This window comes from Elaeis guineensis, chromosome 15 (assembly GCF_000442705.2).
Source record: "Elaeis guineensis isolate ETL-2024a chromosome 15, EG11, whole genome shotgun sequence".
Taxonomy (NCBI): Eukaryota; Viridiplantae; Streptophyta; class Magnoliopsida; order Arecales; family Arecaceae; genus Elaeis; species Elaeis guineensis.
This window is the reverse complement of record NC_026007.2, coordinates 51,149,678-51,169,805: the sequence shown is the minus strand read 5'-3', so window position 1 is coordinate 51,169,805 and position 20,128 is coordinate 51,149,678. Positions and strand designations below refer to the sequence as shown.

Sequence of the window (20,128 nt, the reverse complement as noted above, 5' to 3'; positions counted from 1 at the left end):
GGACTAGAACATATTTATCATCTCAACTTTCAGATATTATCTTTTACAGAATAGCTGATTATCCTTGACATAACTGTACAAGAGTGATTTCTATGACATTCTCAAACTTATACACCTATTATGCTGTTGATCATATTTTAGCTTAAAAAAATCGAAAGGTATGCAAGTTATATTCTTTAAGGTACAAAAGATATGTTATCTGCAATGGATGAATCATATATAAATTGTAGTATTTGTTTTTCTTACCAAAAAATAAAACAGAGATCCAAAATCCATATTATTGCAAGATTATTAAATCAAATAACAACAACTGAATTTTCATCCTGAGGACTTATAAATTAACAACTAAATTCATGATCACCTGTCTTTGTAATCTCGCACCATGATTTTTTGAGGTGGACATTAAATTCATATGAAAAACTATCATGCCCTTCTCCAATAAAAATTAAGGAATGAGGTAGGGATGTTGTCATTGTATAAAGTAACATCAAATAAAACCTCAATAGAAGTGTTAATTATTTTATCAACAAATCTTTCAACTTAGAAGTAATTCTATTTCATTTTTCAGGAATATATTTTGACAGCCTCCCAAAGCAGAAGCCAGGTTCTACTTGTGGAAATCATTGAGGCCAACTAAAAGACTTGTAAAATAACATGTTCTCCAAGAACTACTTTATCAACGAGCAACTTCCAAAGAATTTCCATGGATAATCCTTTGCTCTGAATGCATCAATGAATGACCTGATTGCAATGTCCTAGAATCTAAATAACTTTAAGCACCTAAAGGAAAAGCATTTATCAGTCATACGCAATATATTATAAGCAGATAAAGAAACAATCTGATGCCTTGGTAATATAGAGGCAGAAGCTACTCTTCTATTATTCATCAAAGCAAGATGTGAGAATATTTCACATGTACACGTTCTGTGATACTTGCAGTAACATACAGAGTATCACAATCAAATAAGAATAACATCAATTATTTGAGAAACACATACCCAGCGGCCTCCTGAATTCATTTTGGATGCCTAATGATCCTCTGTAAGACTACGGTCCTCGCTCTCCTTATATCTCTGCTGCACCGGTCTGCTTGCTCCCCCAAATCCTCAATGCTCTTCATAAACACCTCCAGCTTCTTCTTAATCTCCTCAATCCCAAATTTCACTGCCTCCTCATCCCTGAGTGCAAAGTCAGCATTATCCAGCAATGCATTTATCTGGATCTCCAACCGGTCGATGAGCACCCGGATGCTATCCAAATCCTTTATCATAATGTAGGTGCCCACCTGCATGGAGCTGAGAATCTCCTTTTGCCCCTTCACTGCCTGCTGATAACCCTTCAACAGTGAGTCGATCCACTTCCCCATCGACCCCACCGGAATGGAGGCCGCAGCAGCCAAAGCTGCAGCAACAGGCGGTGCAGCCACAGCGGCGGCCACCACCGAGCAAATGAGAATGGTGGCAAAGGTGGCCACAAAAATTATGCTCGATACTTTCCTCCATGCCTTGATCGATTTCAGCTTCTTGTCCACCTTGTTCTTCCTCTGCTGTAGCTTCTCGAACATCGACAGCTGCTGCCTATAAACTGATTGAAATACCTGGAAGAATTCCTCTGTGAATGGATCGCCGGCTGCCTTGAAATGCCTCAATTCCTCTAAAGTTTTCAAATACTTCTTCTTGCTGTCTTCTTCCACCACCTCCTCCTCTTCCTCAAAGTGTTGGAGGGCGACATGGATGATCAATTGGCTGTCCCGGGCCTTCTTGAGGCACTTCTCGAGGGCAGTACAGAAGTCGAGGGTCTGGAGGCTGCTCTCGAAGTACTCCTCGACGAGGTCGAAGAGCTCAGGGTTCTTCCAGATATCCTTCTTGCACTCCAGGATGACCTTGACCACCTCTTGGTTCATCTCGAGGAGGCAACCGGTGACCTCCTTGAGGGAGTTGAAGGAGAGGGAGCGGACCTCGACGCCGAGGGCGAGGGTGGAGATGACCCGGCTGGTGCGCTGCTGGAAGGTGGTGTCGAAGGACTGGAGCTCCGGGTCCAGGCGGCACGCCGCCTCGTAGGAGCTCAGTTCGGCCAAGTACTCCATGCCACCGCGGCCGCCGGCGCTGGTGGTTGCTCCGCCATCGACGTGGACGACTGGTGGCGTGCCGGGTCTCCTGCTGAGCTGACCGCCCATCTCGGCCGAGATCTAGAAGCTCTACTCAACTCAAAAACTCCGAATCAAGAAAAAGAAAAAAAGATGGGATTTTTATCAATCGGAATGATTGAATTCAAGGTAAAAATCGAAACTTTGGGCAGAAGAAAGATGAATCCGAGTGGGAAGATGGGTTTTCTATAGGATTAAACAGGAAAGATTAAAACTTTATAAACTTTTTGGAGTGATTAGGAGGTGGGGGAAGAACAGGACAATGTGGGAGATGGAAGGTATTGGGAGGAAATGAAAGAGATGGAAAACGGGGTTAAAAGGAAAAGAAAGGGAGATGGGAAGGGGGAGAAGGCAAAGAAAGAGAAAGAGTGTGGGATTTGGGATGTCTTGTACGCATGAGAAATGAGGAGGAGAAGCAGGAGGTGGGGAACAATGGAGATCCCAGCAAGCAACTTCTCTCTCTCTCTCTCTCTCCTTGCAGTTTCCACGCGGGAAGCAAGGTAAGGAGAGGTTGGCAACAGGAAGAGTGAGGGAGACAAAAGCAATCAAGAAAGACAAGAAGAAAAGCGATGGAGATGATGAACAGTAGGCGGAAGAAGGGTGATGGTGGTGGGAAGCAGGGTGGGGGAACGTGCAGACTGCGGTAAGGTTGGCGGAAGTTTACCAGGTGTGACCTCAGGCTAAAGAAAGGCGTAGAACTGCCCTTAATCCCCTTCATGCATTTTGTCCTTTTCAATACGAAGTGTCGACGTTTGCGCGTGTGAAGTTTCTCTGAAGGCACCACAGGAAATTCCCTTCTCCCTATTGATTTTTAATAAAAATTATAATTTGTAAATACTGCTAAATGACTTCTCCAAGATCGAGCTTTAAGTAAATTTCAAGATGACAACATGGCTGGATTTACTCGACCAATTGATGGCCGCTCAATGGCCATTATTAGATGATGAATGGTTATTATATAAAGCAGTTTTATACGCCATAGATGATGCATTGCTATTAGTAGTAATCTATCTTCCGATAGCAACAATTAAAAAAGTACAATACACTATGATATAAATCACGTACTACTTCAGGGGATCTTGGATGTTTAATTTATCATTGTTTGACATCAAGAAAATACTTTCTGTCTCATGGGTTGCATGTTTTTTTTAATCATAATTTTATTTTTGTTTCTCCTATTCCTGTTTTCTATTTGCCAATATTTTCTAATATCTAGATTGAAAATGAATAAAAATGAGTATATTAAAGAGCACCAAAATTCTAATAATAATTATGATTAAGGGTAGATAGTGTGGTTAATTTAAGTAACGACTGGTATGAGCATATGAAATGAGAAATTTGAAGTAACATGCAAGGTTTACTTATCCTAATATAGCATGAATGAGAATTGTGTAAAATGCTCTCAAATATTCATATAATGAGTTGGCAAAAGAAAAAAAAAACACAGAGACTGTTGCGGCCAATCCCCCTGTCGCCTGATCGCCGAAAACGAGTGCCTGCAAAAGAAAGTCCGCACTGACCAAAGGCGGCTCCGGCGGGGACCCTCCGACGGTCAAGTCAGAGAGGAGATTAGGCAACAGTGAGAAGAAAGCAAAGAACTCAACGAGAGAGAGGGAGCAAGCCTGTGTCTCTTTTTTTTCAGAACCTCCAACACTGTAGCCTTCCCCGATATATATATATAGGGGAGCGTAGTATGACGCCGTCATTAATGTCGCAGACAATTGAGGAATTGTCAACTCACTGTAGACTGTCAGAGTCACTGTGAAAGTATCACGTCGTCGTGGGGCTGTATAATCACTAGGGTTGACAATGCCCTAGACGGGATAATGCCCTTAGGCGGCAGTGCCGCATACTGCTGTCAGGGCTGACAGTCTCTGACAGCAGTACGGCGATCGGAGGAGTCGACCGACCTTAGGTCGGTGGCCAGCTGAGTGGCGTCGGGTGGAGATTCGGACCCCTCCGACGGTCAGTCGGGCATGTTGGGAGAGTTGGCCATCGGACTCCCTGGTGCAGTCGGTCGGGAGAGCGGAGAAGATCTGCCCGGCCGACATATCCTCAGTCGGTAGAGAGCCGTTAATCAGTCGGTAGTGTCGTCCGACGATCAGTCGGTCAGTCGATCGGTCGGTCGGTCGGTCGGGTATGCCCGACTATGAGTCGGCATAAGCGGGGTCGGTCGGTAATCCCCAACAGTTGCCCCCTCCACTCCTTAGTCGGACGGCGCGCTGGCCGATGTCTTCGTTTGGACAGTAGCGCCGGGCGAAAAGGAGTGGATTCACTGTCTGCCACGTTCCGACCGTATCGGGGGTCGACATGATGTCAGGCGTCTCATGAATGCCGAGCGATTCACTGGCGTCAGATGTTCGGTCGATGTCAGATGTCCCGTTCCGTCGGCGTCAGACGTCCTGTCGGTGCCAGGTGTCATGTCGGCGTCGGACGTCCTGCAGGCGTCGAATGTCCCACCGGTGTCAGACATCCTGTCGGTGTCAGACGTCTCATCCCATCGGGAAGGAGAACCGCCGTTCCTGCCGTCCCTTCGGGGATACGAAACGTCGCGACCTTTATGCCACGTGGCGTGCGGCCATTGGGACGGGTCTGTTGGAGCGGATGGAGGTGACGTGGCTCGATCTGAAGGTGGGTGCACCGAACCGTCGGGCAGACGGACGGCCCGGATGATGCCACGTGGCGGGATCTGGGGACTCCTCGTTGGTCGTGCCTTCATCTCGACCGTCGGGGGTACTATATATACAGGGTCGCCCCTATTCAATTTTTTACCTCCCTCATTTCGCTGTCAAGACTCTGTCCGCGTAATTTCTTGTCCCAGGTACTCTCCTCCGCTTCTCTTTTTCTCAGTAATTTCTTCTCGTTCTTCTAAGGGCCATCATCATCTTCACCATCTCCTTCCTCTTTATTCCCTACCGTTTGTTTCAGTCCATGGCTAGAACGTCTCCACGAGGTGGTAGGTCGGGAGAGCCGACTGACGACACTCGGTCGACCCCGGAGGTGGAGGTTTCTTCACTTTCGGAGCCGAACGTCGATCGGCTCCAGTCGACTGCTTCAGGTGTTCGACCAGCATCGCCCTGTCGGCTTCGACGGCCGCCGCCCTGTCCTTCCAAGCCGCCCGGACGTTCCCGAACCTCTGGTACCCGGCCTCAAGTTCGAACATGGTGTAGATCAGCTGCCGACGTGAGCGTTACGTCAGGAAAGCGAAACAATGAAAATACTAAGGAAAGAGGAGGCGAAGTGGAACTTACCCCGACCATGGTCGGGTAGAATGAAGATAGCATCTCGGTCACTTGCTGAGACTTCAGCACCTCCATGTCGGCCAGGAGGAGGATCCCCTGGCACAGCCTCCTGGCCAGGTTGTGGTCGGCCAGTGCCGACGCTTTTTCGGGGAGCTGAGCACCAGGCGCCGCAGTGCGACTCCCCGACCTTGTGTCGTCAGCAGGGTCCATCGGGGCTTTTCCCCGATCGGACACCCCAGCCAGTGGATCCGGTAAGGATGGGATGCTCGAGTTTGACGCAGCACCCCCTGTTGCAGCTGCAGACGCCGTCGGATAGCGTTCGGGTCCCCGAACTGCATCCGACGCCACACCCACCACTGTTGGGGTATACCGCCCGACCGACCGACCGACCGACCGACCAACCGATCGATCGATCGATCGACCGACCGATCGATCGATCGGTCGACCGATCGATCGATCGACCGACCGACCGACCGACCGAAGGTACGTCGGTCGGGCAGACCTTTTCTGCCCTACCGACCGACTGCACCACGTGGTCCGGTGCCCGACTCCCGCGACGTGCCCGACTACCCCGTCGTGTCCGACTGACCGTAGGAAGAGTCCGAAGCTCTACCCGACGTCCCTCGGCTAGCCACCGACCCAAGGTCGGACGGCTTCTCCAGGCACCGTACTACCGCCAGAGGCTGTCAGTCCTGACAACGGCATGCGGCGCTACCGCCTAGCGGCATTATCCCGCCTATGGCCTGGTCAACCCTAGTGATTTGACGGCCCCACGGCGAGTTGACATCTTTACGGTGACTCTGACATCCTACAGTGAATTGACAATTCCTCAATTGTCTGCGCCATTAATGACGGTGCCATACCACGCTCCACTATATATATCGGGGAAGGCAACAGTGCTAGGGCCCAGAAAAAACTTTCAGGCTTGCTCCTTCTCTTTCTCTCTCTCGATTAAGCTCTCTGTCTTCATTTCACTGTTGCCCAGTCTCCTCTCTGACTTGACCGTCGGAGGGTCCCCGCCGGAGCCACCTCCGGTCAGTGCGGACTTCCTTTTGCAGGCGCTCGTTCCCGACGACCAGGCGACGAGGGGATCGGCCGCAACAGATTGGCGCGCCAGGTAGGGAGATCAGGACCTTACGGTACACTATCCCCACGAAATTTGAGATGACAAGGATGAGAGCTCAGTGATCGAGGGTCACCGGGTCGGCGAGGCGCTCTTCCCGCCGGAAAGAAGCCTCTCCTCCACCCTCCGCGGCAGAACCCAGCTCGCCGTACCCCGCGGTAACCACGGAGGCGCAGATCGCGGCGATCGTGCGGCAGATGACCGTGCTGACGGACGCGGTCAAGAGCTTCCAACAACAGCCGGTATGGCTGCCGCCATCACCGGTCGGGCAACCGATGGCACGTCCGATGCCCTCCAAGAGCAGCCGTCGACGCCCGTATCAATCTCCGTCGCCTCCACAGGAGCACCTACCGCGGTGCTCCAGCGGAGAGGAGGAGGGGCAGCAGTGGCGTGACACCCATCGGCCCCGACGGCTTTCTCCCTCACAACTAGAACGAACGAGGAAGGAGAAGCGCCCGCGAACGCCGTCCGCCTCTCTCTCGGACTCTTCCGGGGACTCCACTCCTAGGGTCTCCCAGCACCGACGGATCGATGATTACGAATGCAGGTTCGACGAGATCGATCGTCGGCTTGCCCAGTTGCAGGTGGACGGGCAGAAGTCCTCGAATGACGTTGACTTCCAGACTGCCCAACCTCTCTCTCGACTCATCCTCTACGAGCCGATCCCCAGTCGGTTCAAGATGCCGCATGTGGAGCCTTACGACGGCTCCACCGACCCTATCGACCACCTGGAGAGCTACAAAGCTCTCATGACGATCCAAGGGGCAACCGACGCTCTCCTTTGCGTTGGCTTCCCCGCCACGCTGCGCAAAGCTGCCAAAGCCTGGTACTCCGATCTTCGATCGAAAAGTATCCACTCCTTCGGACAGCTCGAGCACTCCTTCGCGGCCCACTTCAGCACCAGTCGAAGGCCGCCCCGAACATCGGACAGCCTTTTCTCCCTTAAACAAGGAGAAAATGAGACGCTCCGACATTTCGTGGCGCGGTTCAACGCGGCCACGCTCGAGGTTCGGGACCTCAATGAGGACTGGCCATCTCAGCCATGAAACGGGGGCTGAGGGCGTCCCGATTTACCTACTCTTTGGACAAGACCCTCCTCCGAACGTACGCTGAGTTGCTGGAGCGTGCGTACAAGTACATGCACACGGACGAGGGAGCTTCCGACCGATGCCTGGCCAAGCCTAAAAGCCCGAAGGAGAAACGGAGAAAGGGTCGGGACCCAGCTGTGCCTGACGGGCCCCCGACCAACGGTCGGGTGTCGCCCCCACGACGGGACAGGAGGTCACCCCGACCTTCGAGCCCGAGGCCGACACGCTCCAGGTATGACTCCTATACTCCCCTTTCTGCTCCTCGTGCACAGATTTTGATAGAGATCGAAGGGGAGGAGTACCTACGACGGCCTCCACCTTTGAAGGCAAAGGGCCTCGACCGACAGAAATACTGTCGGTTCCACTGGGGCCACGACCACAATACCGAGCAATGTATCCAGCTTAAGGATGAGATCGAAGCCCTCATCCGCTGGGGGTATCTCGATAAATTTCAGAGGAACCCGCCGACTCAACCCGTTGTCGATCGATGACCCCAACCGACTGAAGAAGCGGTGACTAATCAGCCCACGGCCGGGGTCATCAATATGATTTCCAAATGACTAGGCCCGGGGACGTCTGCCGAAGGAGAGCCGACGAAAAAGCCATGCCCGGACGATGCAATCACTTTTACAGAAGAAGATGTTCGGGATATCCAAACTCCCCACGATGATGCTGTTGTTGTCTCGGCAACAATAACCAATTATGATGTAAAAAATTTTTTTGTGGATAATAGAAGTTCGACGAACGTTTTGTTTTACTCGACTTTCTCCCGGATGCGACTATCAGTCGACCGACTCAAGAGGGTCCCTACACCCTTGGTAGGCTTCGCCGGCGACGCTGTCACAACAGAAGGGGAAGTCATCCTGCCTGTGACAGTCGGCACCGAACCACGGCAAAGCACGGTCCATTTGACTTTCACGGTCGTCCAGGTGCCTTCGGCCTACAACGCCATACTTGGAAGGCCCGGACTAAATGCCCTAAAAGCGATCGTTTCGATGTACCACCTTCTGGTTCGGTTCCTGACCAAATACGGAGTCGGAGAGATGCGCGGAGATCAACAGGTCACCCGTCGATGCTTCCAGATCTCTGCCCAAGGTAATGAGCTAAAGGGCTTCCTGACGATCGACAAACTGGACCAACGGGAGGAGGAAGAACGGGGTTCACTGGCCGAACAGCTCGTTCCCATCTCGATAGCGAAAAACCCCGACCGATAGGTGTGGGTCGGGTCTCAGCTACCCGACCCAGAATGACGGCAGCTGGCGGAGCTGCTGGAGGCCAACGCCGACATATTTGCTTGGTCGGCAGCAGATATGCCGGGCATCCCGTCCCGTCCCGTCGGCGTCAGACGTCCTGGCCACGCGCCACGTGGCATAAAGGCCGCGACGTTACGTATCCTCGAAGGAATGACGGGAACGGCGGTTCCCCTTCCCGACGGGACGAGACGTCTGACACCGACAGGATGTCTGACACCGGCGGGACATACGACGCCTGCAGGACGTCCGACGCCTGCAGGACGTCCGACGCCGACATGACACCTGGCGCCGACAGGACGTCTGACGCCGACGGGACAGGACATCTGACATCGATCGGACATCTGACGCCAGCGAATCGCTCGGCATTCATGAGACGCCTGACATCATGTCGACCCCCGGTACGGTCGGAACATGGCACACAGTGAATCCACTCCTTTTCGCCCGACGCTACTGTCCAAACGAAGACATCGGCCAGCGCGCCATCCGACTAAGGAGTGGAGGGGGGCAACTGTTGGGGTATACCGCCCGCCCGACCGACCGACCGACCAACTAACCGATCGACCGACCGATCGGCCGACCGACCGACCGATCAACCGACCGACCGACCGAAGGTACGTCGGTCAGGCAGACCTTTTCTGCCCTACCGACCGACTGCACCACGTGGTCCGGTGCCCGACTCCCGCGACGTGCTCGACTCCCACGACGAGAGATCTCCGCACTGACCGGAGGCGGCTCCGACGGGGACCCTCCGATGGTCAAGTCAGAGAGGAGACTAGGCAACAGTGAGAAGAAAGCAAAGAACTCAACAAGAGAGAAAGAGAGGGAGCAAGTCTGTGTCTCTTTTTTTTCAGGGCCTCCAGCACTGTAGCCTTCCCCGATATATATATAGGGGAGCGTAGTATGGCGCCGTCATTAATGGCGCAGACAATTGAGGAATTGTCAACTCACTGTAGACTGTCAGAGTCACCGTGAAAGTGTCACGTCGTCGTGGGGCTGTCAAATCACTAGGGTTGACAATGCCCTAGGCGGGATAATGCCCTTAGGCGGCAGTGCCGCATACTACTGTCAGGGCTGACAGTCTCTGGCAGCAGTACGGCGATCGGAGGAGTCGACCGACCTTAGATCGGTGGCCAGCTGAGTGGCGTCGGGTGGAGATTCGGACCCCTCCGACAGTCAGTCAGGCATGTTGGGAGAGTCGGCCATCGGACTCCCTGGTGCAGTCGGTCGGGAGAGCGGAGAAGGTCTGCCCGACCGACATATCCGCAGTCGGTAGAGAGCCGTTAATCGGTCGGTAGTGTCGTCCGACGATCGGTCGGTCAGTCGATCGATCGGTCGGTCGGTCGGATATGCCCGACTATGAGTCGGCATAACTGGGGTCGATCGGTAATCCCCAACAGTTGCCCCCTCCACTCCTTAGTCGGACGGCGCGCTGGCCGATGTCTTCATTTGGGCAGTAGCGTCGGGAGAAAAGGAGTGGATTCACTGTGTGCCACGTTCCGACCGTACTGGGGGTCGACATGATGTCAGGCGTCTCATGAATGTTGAGCGATTCACTGGCATCAGATGTCCGGTCGATGTCAGATGTCCCATCCCGTCGGCGTCAGATGTCCTGTCGGCACCAGGTGTCATGTCGGCGTCGGACGTCCTGCAGGCGTCGGATGTCCCGCCGGTGTCAGACATCCTGTCGGTGTCAGACGTCTCATCCCGTCGGGAAGGGGAACCATCGTTCCCGCCGTCCCTTCGGGGATACGAAACGTCGCGGCCTTTATGCCACGTGGCGTGCGGCCATTGGGACGGGTCTGCTGGAGCGGATGGAGGTGACGTGGCTCGATCCGAAGGTGGGTGCGCCGAACCGTCGGGCGGACGGACGGCCCGGATGACGCCACGTTGCAGGATCTGGGGACTCCTCGTTGGTCGTGCCTTCATCTCGACCGTCGGAGGGTACTATATATACAGGGTCGCCCCTATTCAATTTTTTACCTCCCTCATTTCGCTGTCAAGACTCTGTCCGCGTAATTTCTTGTCCCAGGTACTCTCCTCCGCTTCTCTTTTTCTCAGTAATTTCTTCTCGTTCTTCTGAGGGCCATCATCATCTTCACCATCTCCTTCCTCTTTATTCCCTACCATTTGTTTCAGTCCATGGCCAGAACGTCTCCACGAGGTGGTCGGTCGGGAGAGCCGACTGACGACACTCGGTCGACCCCGGAGGTGGAGGTTTCTTCACTTTCGGGGCCGAACGTCGATCAGCTCCGGGAGCAATACTGCATCCCGGGGTAGTTTCGGCTGCTCGCCCCTTATGCCGACGGTCGGGTTAACAGCCCGCCTGAGGGTCAGGTGGCTTTCTACTTGGAGGACCTCCGGGCCGGTCTTCGTTTCCCGATTTCGGAGTTCGTCCGAAACATCCTTGACTATTACGGGTTGTACCCGGCATAACTTGCGCCGAACTCAGTTCGACTGATAGTCAGCTTCGCACTTCTGTGTCGGCTTTTGCCGATCGATCCTCGGATCTCCCTCTTCCGAGCTTTCTTCGTCCTCCGACCCCACCCTAAAGCCCGAGGGTGGTGGTACTTCATTCCTCGGAAAGGGCTCTCCTTCATTACTGGTCTTCCGTCGTCCATTCACGGATGGAAGAACCAGTTCTTCTTTGCATCATCTTCCACTCCCTGGGGGTTCCCTGTTCGTTGGGGGAATCCCCGAACTGAGCCGAAAGAGAACAGTCGGGTGGAGGCTGAAGATCGGGAGGACTTCCACCGACTGAAGGACATCTCGGTGCTGAAGCAGAGTGAGCTCGTCACCGAGTAGGCCCTGTATGACGTCGGCCTCAGTCCGGTCCCCCGCCTAGGTCGGTTTTTCCCTTTTTCTTGCCCTTTTCATTTCTTCTTTACGGTACTGACCATCTGTCGTCCTTCTGCAGATATGCCGCCGAGATCGCGATTGACGGAAACCGACGTTCGTCAGTACGCCGTCCGAAAGAGGCCGGCACAGGGGGCCGGACCGTCGCGGCCTCCCAAGAGGCCCCACGCAGCTCCGTCGAGCGAACCGACCCGTCATCGCACTGTCGACGCCGACAGTGCTTGTCGAAGTCCCGTCCGAGGGATCGTCGGGCGAGGGCGCTGCTTCGCCCGAAAGGAGGGCGGCAGAGTCGGTAGATGGCACGCCGGCCGCCCAGCAGACAGAGGAGGATCGGGAGGAGGCTCACGATCCCGAGCGATCAGCGCTTGCTGCTGCCGCACCGTCGGTCGAGACTCGGTCGGGCTCAAGCCTGCCGTCTATCTCCGACGTCAGGGCTTGGGTGCCAGGCCGAGGGAAGGCCCCCATGGCATCGGGCAACGAAGGACGATCGGCTGGCGGTGGATCGACCGACTTCCCCCTCCCTGATGGTGCGTCGGGTCTGGCCAACCACGACTTGGCCAGGAAGCTGTGCCAGGCGCTCCTTCTTCCCATCGACATCGAGGCGATGAAGAACCAGCGTGTCTCTGACATGCTGTCTTCGTTCTACCCGATGATGATCCAGGTAAGTTCCTCTTTCCTTTGTCTCCAACATGGTTTCCGTAAGTTTGGTCTCTTAACGGTCGGTTTTGTCTCGTGCAGCTGGTCTTCAATATATTCGAGCTAGAAGCCGAATATCGAAAGTTCGGCGACATGCACGCAGCCTGGAGAGACAAGGTCGCGGGCCTTGAAGCTGACAAGGTTATCCTGGTCGACCAGCTGCAACAGTCGGTCGATCGGGAGGGCCGACTTGAGGGAGAGGTCTCCCGACTCAAGGGAGCCTTAGCGACGTCGGAGTCGGAGTTGCAGACGGCTAGGGACGATGCGAAGAAGAAGTCCCGAACCATCCGTCGGCTTCGGCACGAGCGAGACAACTTCGCCAAGGAGCTAGAGGCCGACCGCGAGCAGCTCCGAGTAAGCCTCAAAAATCTTGCCAAGGCTGAAGAAGGCTTGTCCATCGCCCAGGCCGACACAGACATCGCGAAGGCCGAAGCAGAGTCGGCGAAGGAGGCCTTGGGTCGGGCCGTCGAAGACTTCCGTGACTCGGAAGAGTACCGAGAAGAGCTTCTGGAGAGTGGCTTCCTCTCGTACCGGGTCGGGTACGAGGATGCTCGGAAAGCCATTCGAGGCCTGTACCCGAAAATCGATCTCAGCAGCATAGTTCTGCCAGAATCGGAGGCCCCAGCTGTGGAGGAAACGGCCGAACCAGCGTCGGAAGGCCTTTCCACCAGGGCGGAAGCCGAAGAAGACGTAGAGCAGGCTACTGAAGATCGGGCGACCCCGACTGCCGAAGCCAGAGCAGATTCGCCGACCGTCCCCCGTCGCTATCCAGTGGAGGAGGCTGACTTCGACGATTAGTCTGTTTTTGTCTTTCTTTTTTGCTTTTGCTCCGGCTTGTATTCGGGCTTCGGCCCAACTTTGTAAAGCCCATTTTGATCTTCAATGAAATCGGAGTCTTGGACTTAAACTTTTTTCCTCTGCTTGTTTTTCTCTTTTCATGTGTCGTGGAGTGCATCCGAACGCGTAAGTCGCTAACCTATATAAATTAGTTAGGACGTTCGGCAATTCGTGCCGCCACGAAGGTAGAACAAGTCCCGACGTTGGCTCGACCTTTCGATGGTCAAGGGCCTAAGTCGGGCATCCTTCGCCCGACTGTTAGTCGGGTGCTTCCATTGAGTCAGAAGCCGACCGACCGTCGGATAAAGCTTGGCAGTCGGGTTTCTTCTGACGCGTTCAGTCAGTTGTCGTCCGACACGTTTAGTCGGAGAAACGATGACAAATCGGATCCCGATACCCTTGTGTCGGGTATTCATACTGCGCCTCTTGATATATGGTGGTAAGCCGAATATCGTCCGGCCGACCGTAGCTCGGTCGGTGAGTTATAAATGCGACTGTGGTCGCATCGTGTGATAGACGGTGGCAAGTCGAATATCCTTCGACCGACCGTGACTCGGTCGGTAAGTTGCGATGGTGGTCGCATAGGCATTTCGCCTTTCTTTGGTCGGGGCTCAATATGTAAGTTAGCTGATAGTCTGGCCCGAAAGTTCGATCGTAGAAGGAGTGTCAACTCCCATCACCGTGGATGGTTCGGCCCTTGTGAGCGTCCGACACATCATCGGTCGTCGGGTTCATGCGGACTCTTAGTCCGAGTCAAGACGTCGGGACTCGACCTTCTTGGTGAGCGCCGGTCGTTAGTCGAAGGGTTAAAACTCCGAAATTTGAAACTGGATTTGTATTCCGAATGAACAAGTACAAAGTTCATTGGTGATACAACTTCAGGTTGTCGGCGTTCCAGATCCGAAGAATGGGTTTTCCTTCCAGAGTCTCCAGTCGGTAAGCCCTCGGCCTATAGGTGTCTGCTACCATGTAGGGCCCTTCCCAATTTGGAGCCAGCTTCCCTTGGTCCAGGGGCTTCGAGACTTCTGCCTTTCTCAGGATCAAGTCACCAGGCCTGAAAAGCTTTGGTTTGACCTTGGCGTTGTAATATCGGGCTACCTTCTATCGGTATGAAGCCATGCGAAGTTGAGCCTCGTTCCGTAGTTCGGGGAGAAGGTCTAGGTCGGCTCTCCGACAATCAGAGTTGTCCGACTCTTGATACCGCTCGACCCTGATAGATGGCAGCCCAATCTCGAGTGGAATCATCGCCTCCGTCCCATAGGCCAAACTGAAAGGTGACTCTCCGATCGGAATGCGGGGGGTCGTTCGGTAAGCCCACAGGACGGAGCCCAGCTCATCGACCCAGAGGCCTTTGGCTTCATTCAGTCGGGTTTTAAGCCCGTATAGTATGGTCCGGTTGGTTACCTCGACTTCCCCATTGGACTGCGGGTGTCCGACAGAAGTCAGTCGGTGCGTGATGCGAAACCTCGTGCAGAAGTCTCTGAAGTCTTGGTTGTCGAATTATCGCCCGTTGTCGGTGATAATGGTATGCGACAATCCGAACCTGAAGATGATGGATTTTTGGACGAAGTCCTCCATCTTCCGTTCGGTAATCTGCGCTAGGGGCTCGGCTTCCACCCACTTGGTGAAGTAGTCGATGGCGACGACTATAAATTTTTTTTGGCCCGATGCTGGAGGGAAAGGACCGAGAATGTCGACCCCCCACTGAGCGAAGGGCCATGGAGAGATAATAGGGGTGATTTGGCTGGCCGGTCGGTGTTGTACATTGGCGTACCTCTGGCATGATTCGCACTTCCGGACCAACTCAGCCGCGTCCTTCCTCATGGTGGGCCAGTAGTAACCCTGTCGCAAGACTTTGTAGGCTAGGGATTTGCCCCCCAAGTGACTCCCGCAGATTCCTTCATACACTTCTCGGAGAGCATAATCTGCGTCGGTCGGTCCCAAGCACCTGAGTAAGGGAAGGGAGAACGACTTTTTGTAGAGTCGGCCATCCATGATCACATATTGGGAGGCCGACCATCGGAGCCACCTGGCCTCCGTGGGATCTTCAGGGCTGATCCTGTTGGTCAGAAACCGAACAATCGGATCCATCCAGCTTGGTTCAGCCATCAGATGTAGCACCTCTTCGACCCGGTCGACACTCGGCCGCTCGAGGTTCTCCACGAACGTTCGGCCCAAAGAGTCGAAAGCCGAGGTCGCCAGTCTGGAGAGTGTGTCGGCTCGGGCGTTCTCCGACCTAGGGATGTGGAAAATTTTAAAATACCCGAGGTGCGCCACGAGATCCTTCACTTTTGGAGATATTTGGCCATGGCCAGATCTCGTGCCTCGAATTCACCTTTGACCTATCCCACGATCAGCTGAGAATCGAAGAATGCCCGGAGGCTGTCGATCCCAAGCTCCCTCGCCATCCTCAAGCCGACGAGGAGCGCTTCGTACTCGGCTTGGTTATTGGAGGCTTTGAAGTCGAATCGGAGGGTGTACTCGGTGACTACCCCATCCGAGTTGGTGAGCAGGAACCCAGCCCCGCTCCCTTGGGCATTTGAAGCTTCGTTGATGTGCAGCACCCAGGTGGAGGCCGGGTCAGGCTCAGTGACCGCGTCTCGTCCGGGGTCCGCGCCTTCCGACCCCTGGTCGGTCGTCGGGCATTCGGCGATGAAGTCAGCCAGGACCTGGGCCTTTAAGGCAGATCGCGGTCGGTACTGTATGTCGAACTCGCTGAGCTTCATCGCCTACTTCGCCAGTCATCCCGATGTATCAGGTCGGTGCAATATCGCCCTTAGGGGCTGGTTGGTGAGAATTACAATGGCATGCGCCTGGAAGTATGAGCAGAGTCGCTGTGCGGAGACGGTCAGGGCGAAAATCATCTTTTCCATCTCTGAGTATCTAGCTTCAGCACCGCAGAGCACTTTGCTGGTATAGTAGATAGGCTGATGGATTCGGCTCTCGTTCTATCGGACGAGCACCGAACTGACCGCCTCTGGGGAGGTGGCCAAATAGAGATACAATGTCTCCCCGACCTCCGGCTTTACTAGCAGCGACGGGGAAGCCAAGTACCTCTTCAGATCCTCGAAGGCCCGTTGGCACTCGTCCGACCAAGAGAAGCCCTTCGCCTGCCTCAGAGTTTTGAAGAACGGGAGGCACCTTTCAGCCGATCGAGAGATGAATCGACTGAGGGCAATGATCTTTTCGTTCAGTTGCTGGACCTCCTTCTTGGTGTTCGGATGGCGCATGTCGATGATTGCCTTTATTTTCTCAGGGTTAGCCTCGATTCCTCGCTGTGAGATGAGAAATCCGAGAAACTTCCCCGAGGTCACCCCAAAAGCGTACTTAGCCAGATTCAGCTTCATTCGATGTTGTCGTAGAGTGCGGAAGGTTTCTTCGAGATCCGAGACATGATCCGAAATCTGCATACTTTTCACCAGCATGTCGTCCACGTATACTTTCATGTTGCGCCCAATCTGATCCTTAAAGACCTTATTGACAAGTCGCTGGTAGGTGGCGCCGGCATTCTTCAGCCCGAAGGGCATTACTCGATAGCAGTAGAGGCCCTTGGGGGTCACGAAGGCAGTGTGCTCCTCATCTTCAGGCGCCAATCGGATCTGATTGTATCCGACGAAGGCATCCATGAAGCTGAGCAGTTGAAATCCGGACGTCGCGTCTACCAGCTGGTCGATCTTTGGAAGTGGAAAGCTATCCTTCGGACAGGCCCGATTCAAGTCGGTGTAGTCAATACAAATTCTCCACTTCCCGCTGGCCTTCTTGACCATGACAACATTGGCGAGCCACTCGGGATACGTAGCTTCTCTGATGAAGCCCGCTTCGAGTAGCTTGTCTACCTCTTCATCGATGGCCTTCTGTTTTTCAGGAGCAAAAGACCTTTTCTTCTGCCTCACCGGCCTCACTGTCGGGTTGACGTTGAGTCGGTGCGTTATTGTCTCCGGAGGGATGTCCGGCATATCTGCTGCCGACCAAGCAAATATGTTGGCGTTAGCCTTCAGCAGCTCCGCCAGCCGCCGTCGTTCTGGGTCGGGTAGCTGAGACCCGACCCACACCTGTCGGTTGGGGTTTTTCGCTATCGAGATGGGAACGAGCTGTTCGGCCGGCGAGCCCTGTTCTACCTCCTTCCGTTGGTCTAGTTTATCGATCGTCAGGGAGCCCCTCAACTCGTCGCTTCGAGTGAAAATCTGGAAGCATCGGCGAGCGAGCTGTTGATCTCCGCGCATCTCCCCGACTCCGTTCCTGGTCGAAAATCGGACCAAGAGATGGTACGTCAAGATAATCGCCTTGAAGGCGTTTAGTCCGGATCTCCCAAGTATGGCGTTGTAGGTCGAAGGCACTTGGACAACCGTGAAAGTCAAATGAACTGTACTTTGTCGTGGTTCGGTGCCGACCGTCACGGGCAGGGTAATTTCACCTTCCGTCGCGACGGCGTCCCCGGCAAAGCCTATCAAGGGCGTTGGGACCCTCTTGAGTCGGTCGGTTGACAGTCGCATCCGGGAGAAGGTCGAGTAAAACAAAATATTTGTTGAACTTTCATTATCTACAAAAATTCTCTTTACATCATAGTTTGCTATTATTGCCGAGACAACAACAGCGTCATCATGGGGAGTTTGGATGCCCCGAACGTCTTCTTCCGTAAAAGTAATCACGTCATCCGGGCGCAGCTTTTTCATCGGCTCTCCTCCTACCGACGCCCCCGGGCCTAGTCGTTTGGAAATCATATTGATGACCCCGGTCGTGGGCTGATTAGTCATCGCTTCTTCAGTCGGCTGGGGTCGTCGGTCGGCAACGGATTGAGTCGGTGGGTTCCTCCAAAATTTACCGAGATACCCCCGACGAATGAGGGCTTCGATCTCATCCTTAAGCTGGATACATTGCTCAGTATTGTGGCCGTGGCCCCGGTGGAACCGACAGTATTTCCGTTGGTCGAGGCCCTTTGCCTTCAAAGGCGGAGGCCGCCGCAGGTACTCCTCCCCTTCGATCTTCATCAAAATCTGTGCACGAGGAGCAGAAAGGAGAGTATAGGAGTCATACCTGGGACGTGTCGGCCTCGGGCTCCGACATCGGGGCGACCTCCTGTCCCGTCGTGGGGGCGACACCCGACCGTTGGTCGGGGGCCCGTCAGGCACAGCTGGATCCCGACCCTTTCTCCGTTTCTCCTTCGGGCCTTTAGGCTCGGCCAGGCGTCGGTCGGAAGCTCCCTCATCCGCGCGCATGTACTTGTACGCGCGTTCCAGCAACTCAGTGTACCTTCGGAGGAGGGTCTTGTCCAGGGAGTAGGTAAATCGGGATGCCCTCAGCCCCCGTTTCATGGCCGAGTTAGCCATGTCCTCATTGAGGTCCCGAACCTCGAGCGTGGCCACGTTGAACCACGCCACGAAGTGTCGGAGCGTCTCATTTTTTCCTTGTTTAAGGGAGAAAAGGCTGTCCGATGTTCGGGACGGCCTTCGGCTGGTGCTGAAGTGGGCCGCGAAGGAGTGCTCGAGCTATCCGAAGGAGTGGATACTTCCCGATCGAAGATCGGAGTACCAGGCCCTGGCAGCTTTGCGCAGCGTGGCGAGGAAGCCAACGCAAAGGAGAGTGTCGGTTGCCCCTTGGATCGTCATGAGAGCTTTGTAACTCTCCAGGTGGTCGATAGGGTCGGTGGAGCCGTCGTAAGGCTCCACATGCGGCATCTTGAACCGACTGGGGATCGGCTCGTCGAGGATGAGTCGGGAGAGAGGTTGGGTGGTCTGGAAGTCAACATCGTTCGAGGACTTCTGCCCGTCCACCTGCACCTGGGCAAGCCGATGATCGATCTCGTCGAACCTGCATTCGTAGTCGTCGATCCGTCGGTGCTGGGAGACCCCAGGAGTGAAGTCCCCGGAAGAGTCCGAGAGAGAGGCAGACGGCGTTCGCGGGCGCTTCTCCTTCCTCGCTCGTTCTAGTTGTGAGGGAGAAAGCCGTTGGGGCCGATGGGTGTCACGCCGCTGCTGCCCCTCCTCCTCTCCGCGGGAGTGCCGCGGCAGGTGCTCCTGCGGAGGCGACGGAGATCGATGCGGGCGTCGGCGGCTGCTCCTGGAGGGCATCGAACGTGCCGTCGGTTGCCCGATCGGTGATGGCGGCAGCCGTACCGACTGTTGTTGGAGGCTCTTGATCGCGTCCGTCAGCATGGTCATCTGCCGCACGATCGCCGCGATCTGCGTCTCCGTGGTTACCGTGGGGTGCGGCGAGCTGGGTTCCGCTGCGGAGGGTGGAGGAGAGGCTTCTTCCCAGCGGGAAGAGCGCCTCGCCGACCCGATGACCCTCGATCGCTGAGCTCTCATCCTTGTCATCTCAAATTCCATCGGGATAGTGTACCGTAAGGTCCCGATCCCCCTACCTGGCGTGCCAATCTGTTGCGGCCAATCCCTCCGTCGCCTGATCGCCGGGAACGAGCGCCTGCAAAAGAAAGTCCGCACTGACCGGAGGCGGCTCCGGCGGGGACCCTCCGACGGTCAAGTCAGAGAGGAGACTAGGCAACAGTGAGAAGAAAGCAAAGAACTCAACGAGAGAGAAAGAGGGAGCAAGCCTGTGTCTCTTTTTTTTCAGGGCCTCCAGCACTGTAGCCTTCCCCGATATATATATATGGGAGCGTAGTATGGCGCCGTCATTAATGGCGCAGACAATTGAAGAATTGTCAACTCACTGTAGACTGTCAGAGTCGCCGTGAAAGTGTCACGTCACCGTGGGGCTGTCAAATCACTAAAGTTGACAATGCCCTAGGTGGGATAATGCCCTTAGGCGGCAGTGTCGCATACTGCTGTTAGGGCTGACAGTCTCTGGCAGCAGTACGGCGATCGGAGGAGTCGACCGATCTTAGGTCGGTGGCCAGCTGAGTGGCGTCGGGTGGAGATTCGGACCCCTCCGAC

At 54.7% G+C, this 20,128-nt stretch overlaps 1 protein-coding gene across 1 annotated transcript; it reads right to left on the bottom strand.

Annotated features, from left to right (window-relative positions):
- Nucleotides 1–856: 856 nt before the first annotated feature.
- On the bottom strand, nucleotides 857–2,834 carry LOC105057976 (UPF0496 protein 1). The gene has a single exon (XM_010940724.4). The coding sequence runs from the start codon at nucleotides 2,174–2,176 to the stop codon at nucleotides 1,016–1,018; it is 1,161 nt and encodes a 386-aa protein (XP_010939026.1). The 5' UTR covers nucleotides 2,177–2,834; the 3' UTR covers nucleotides 857–1,015.
- Nucleotides 2,835–20,128: the final 17,294 nt, after the last annotated feature.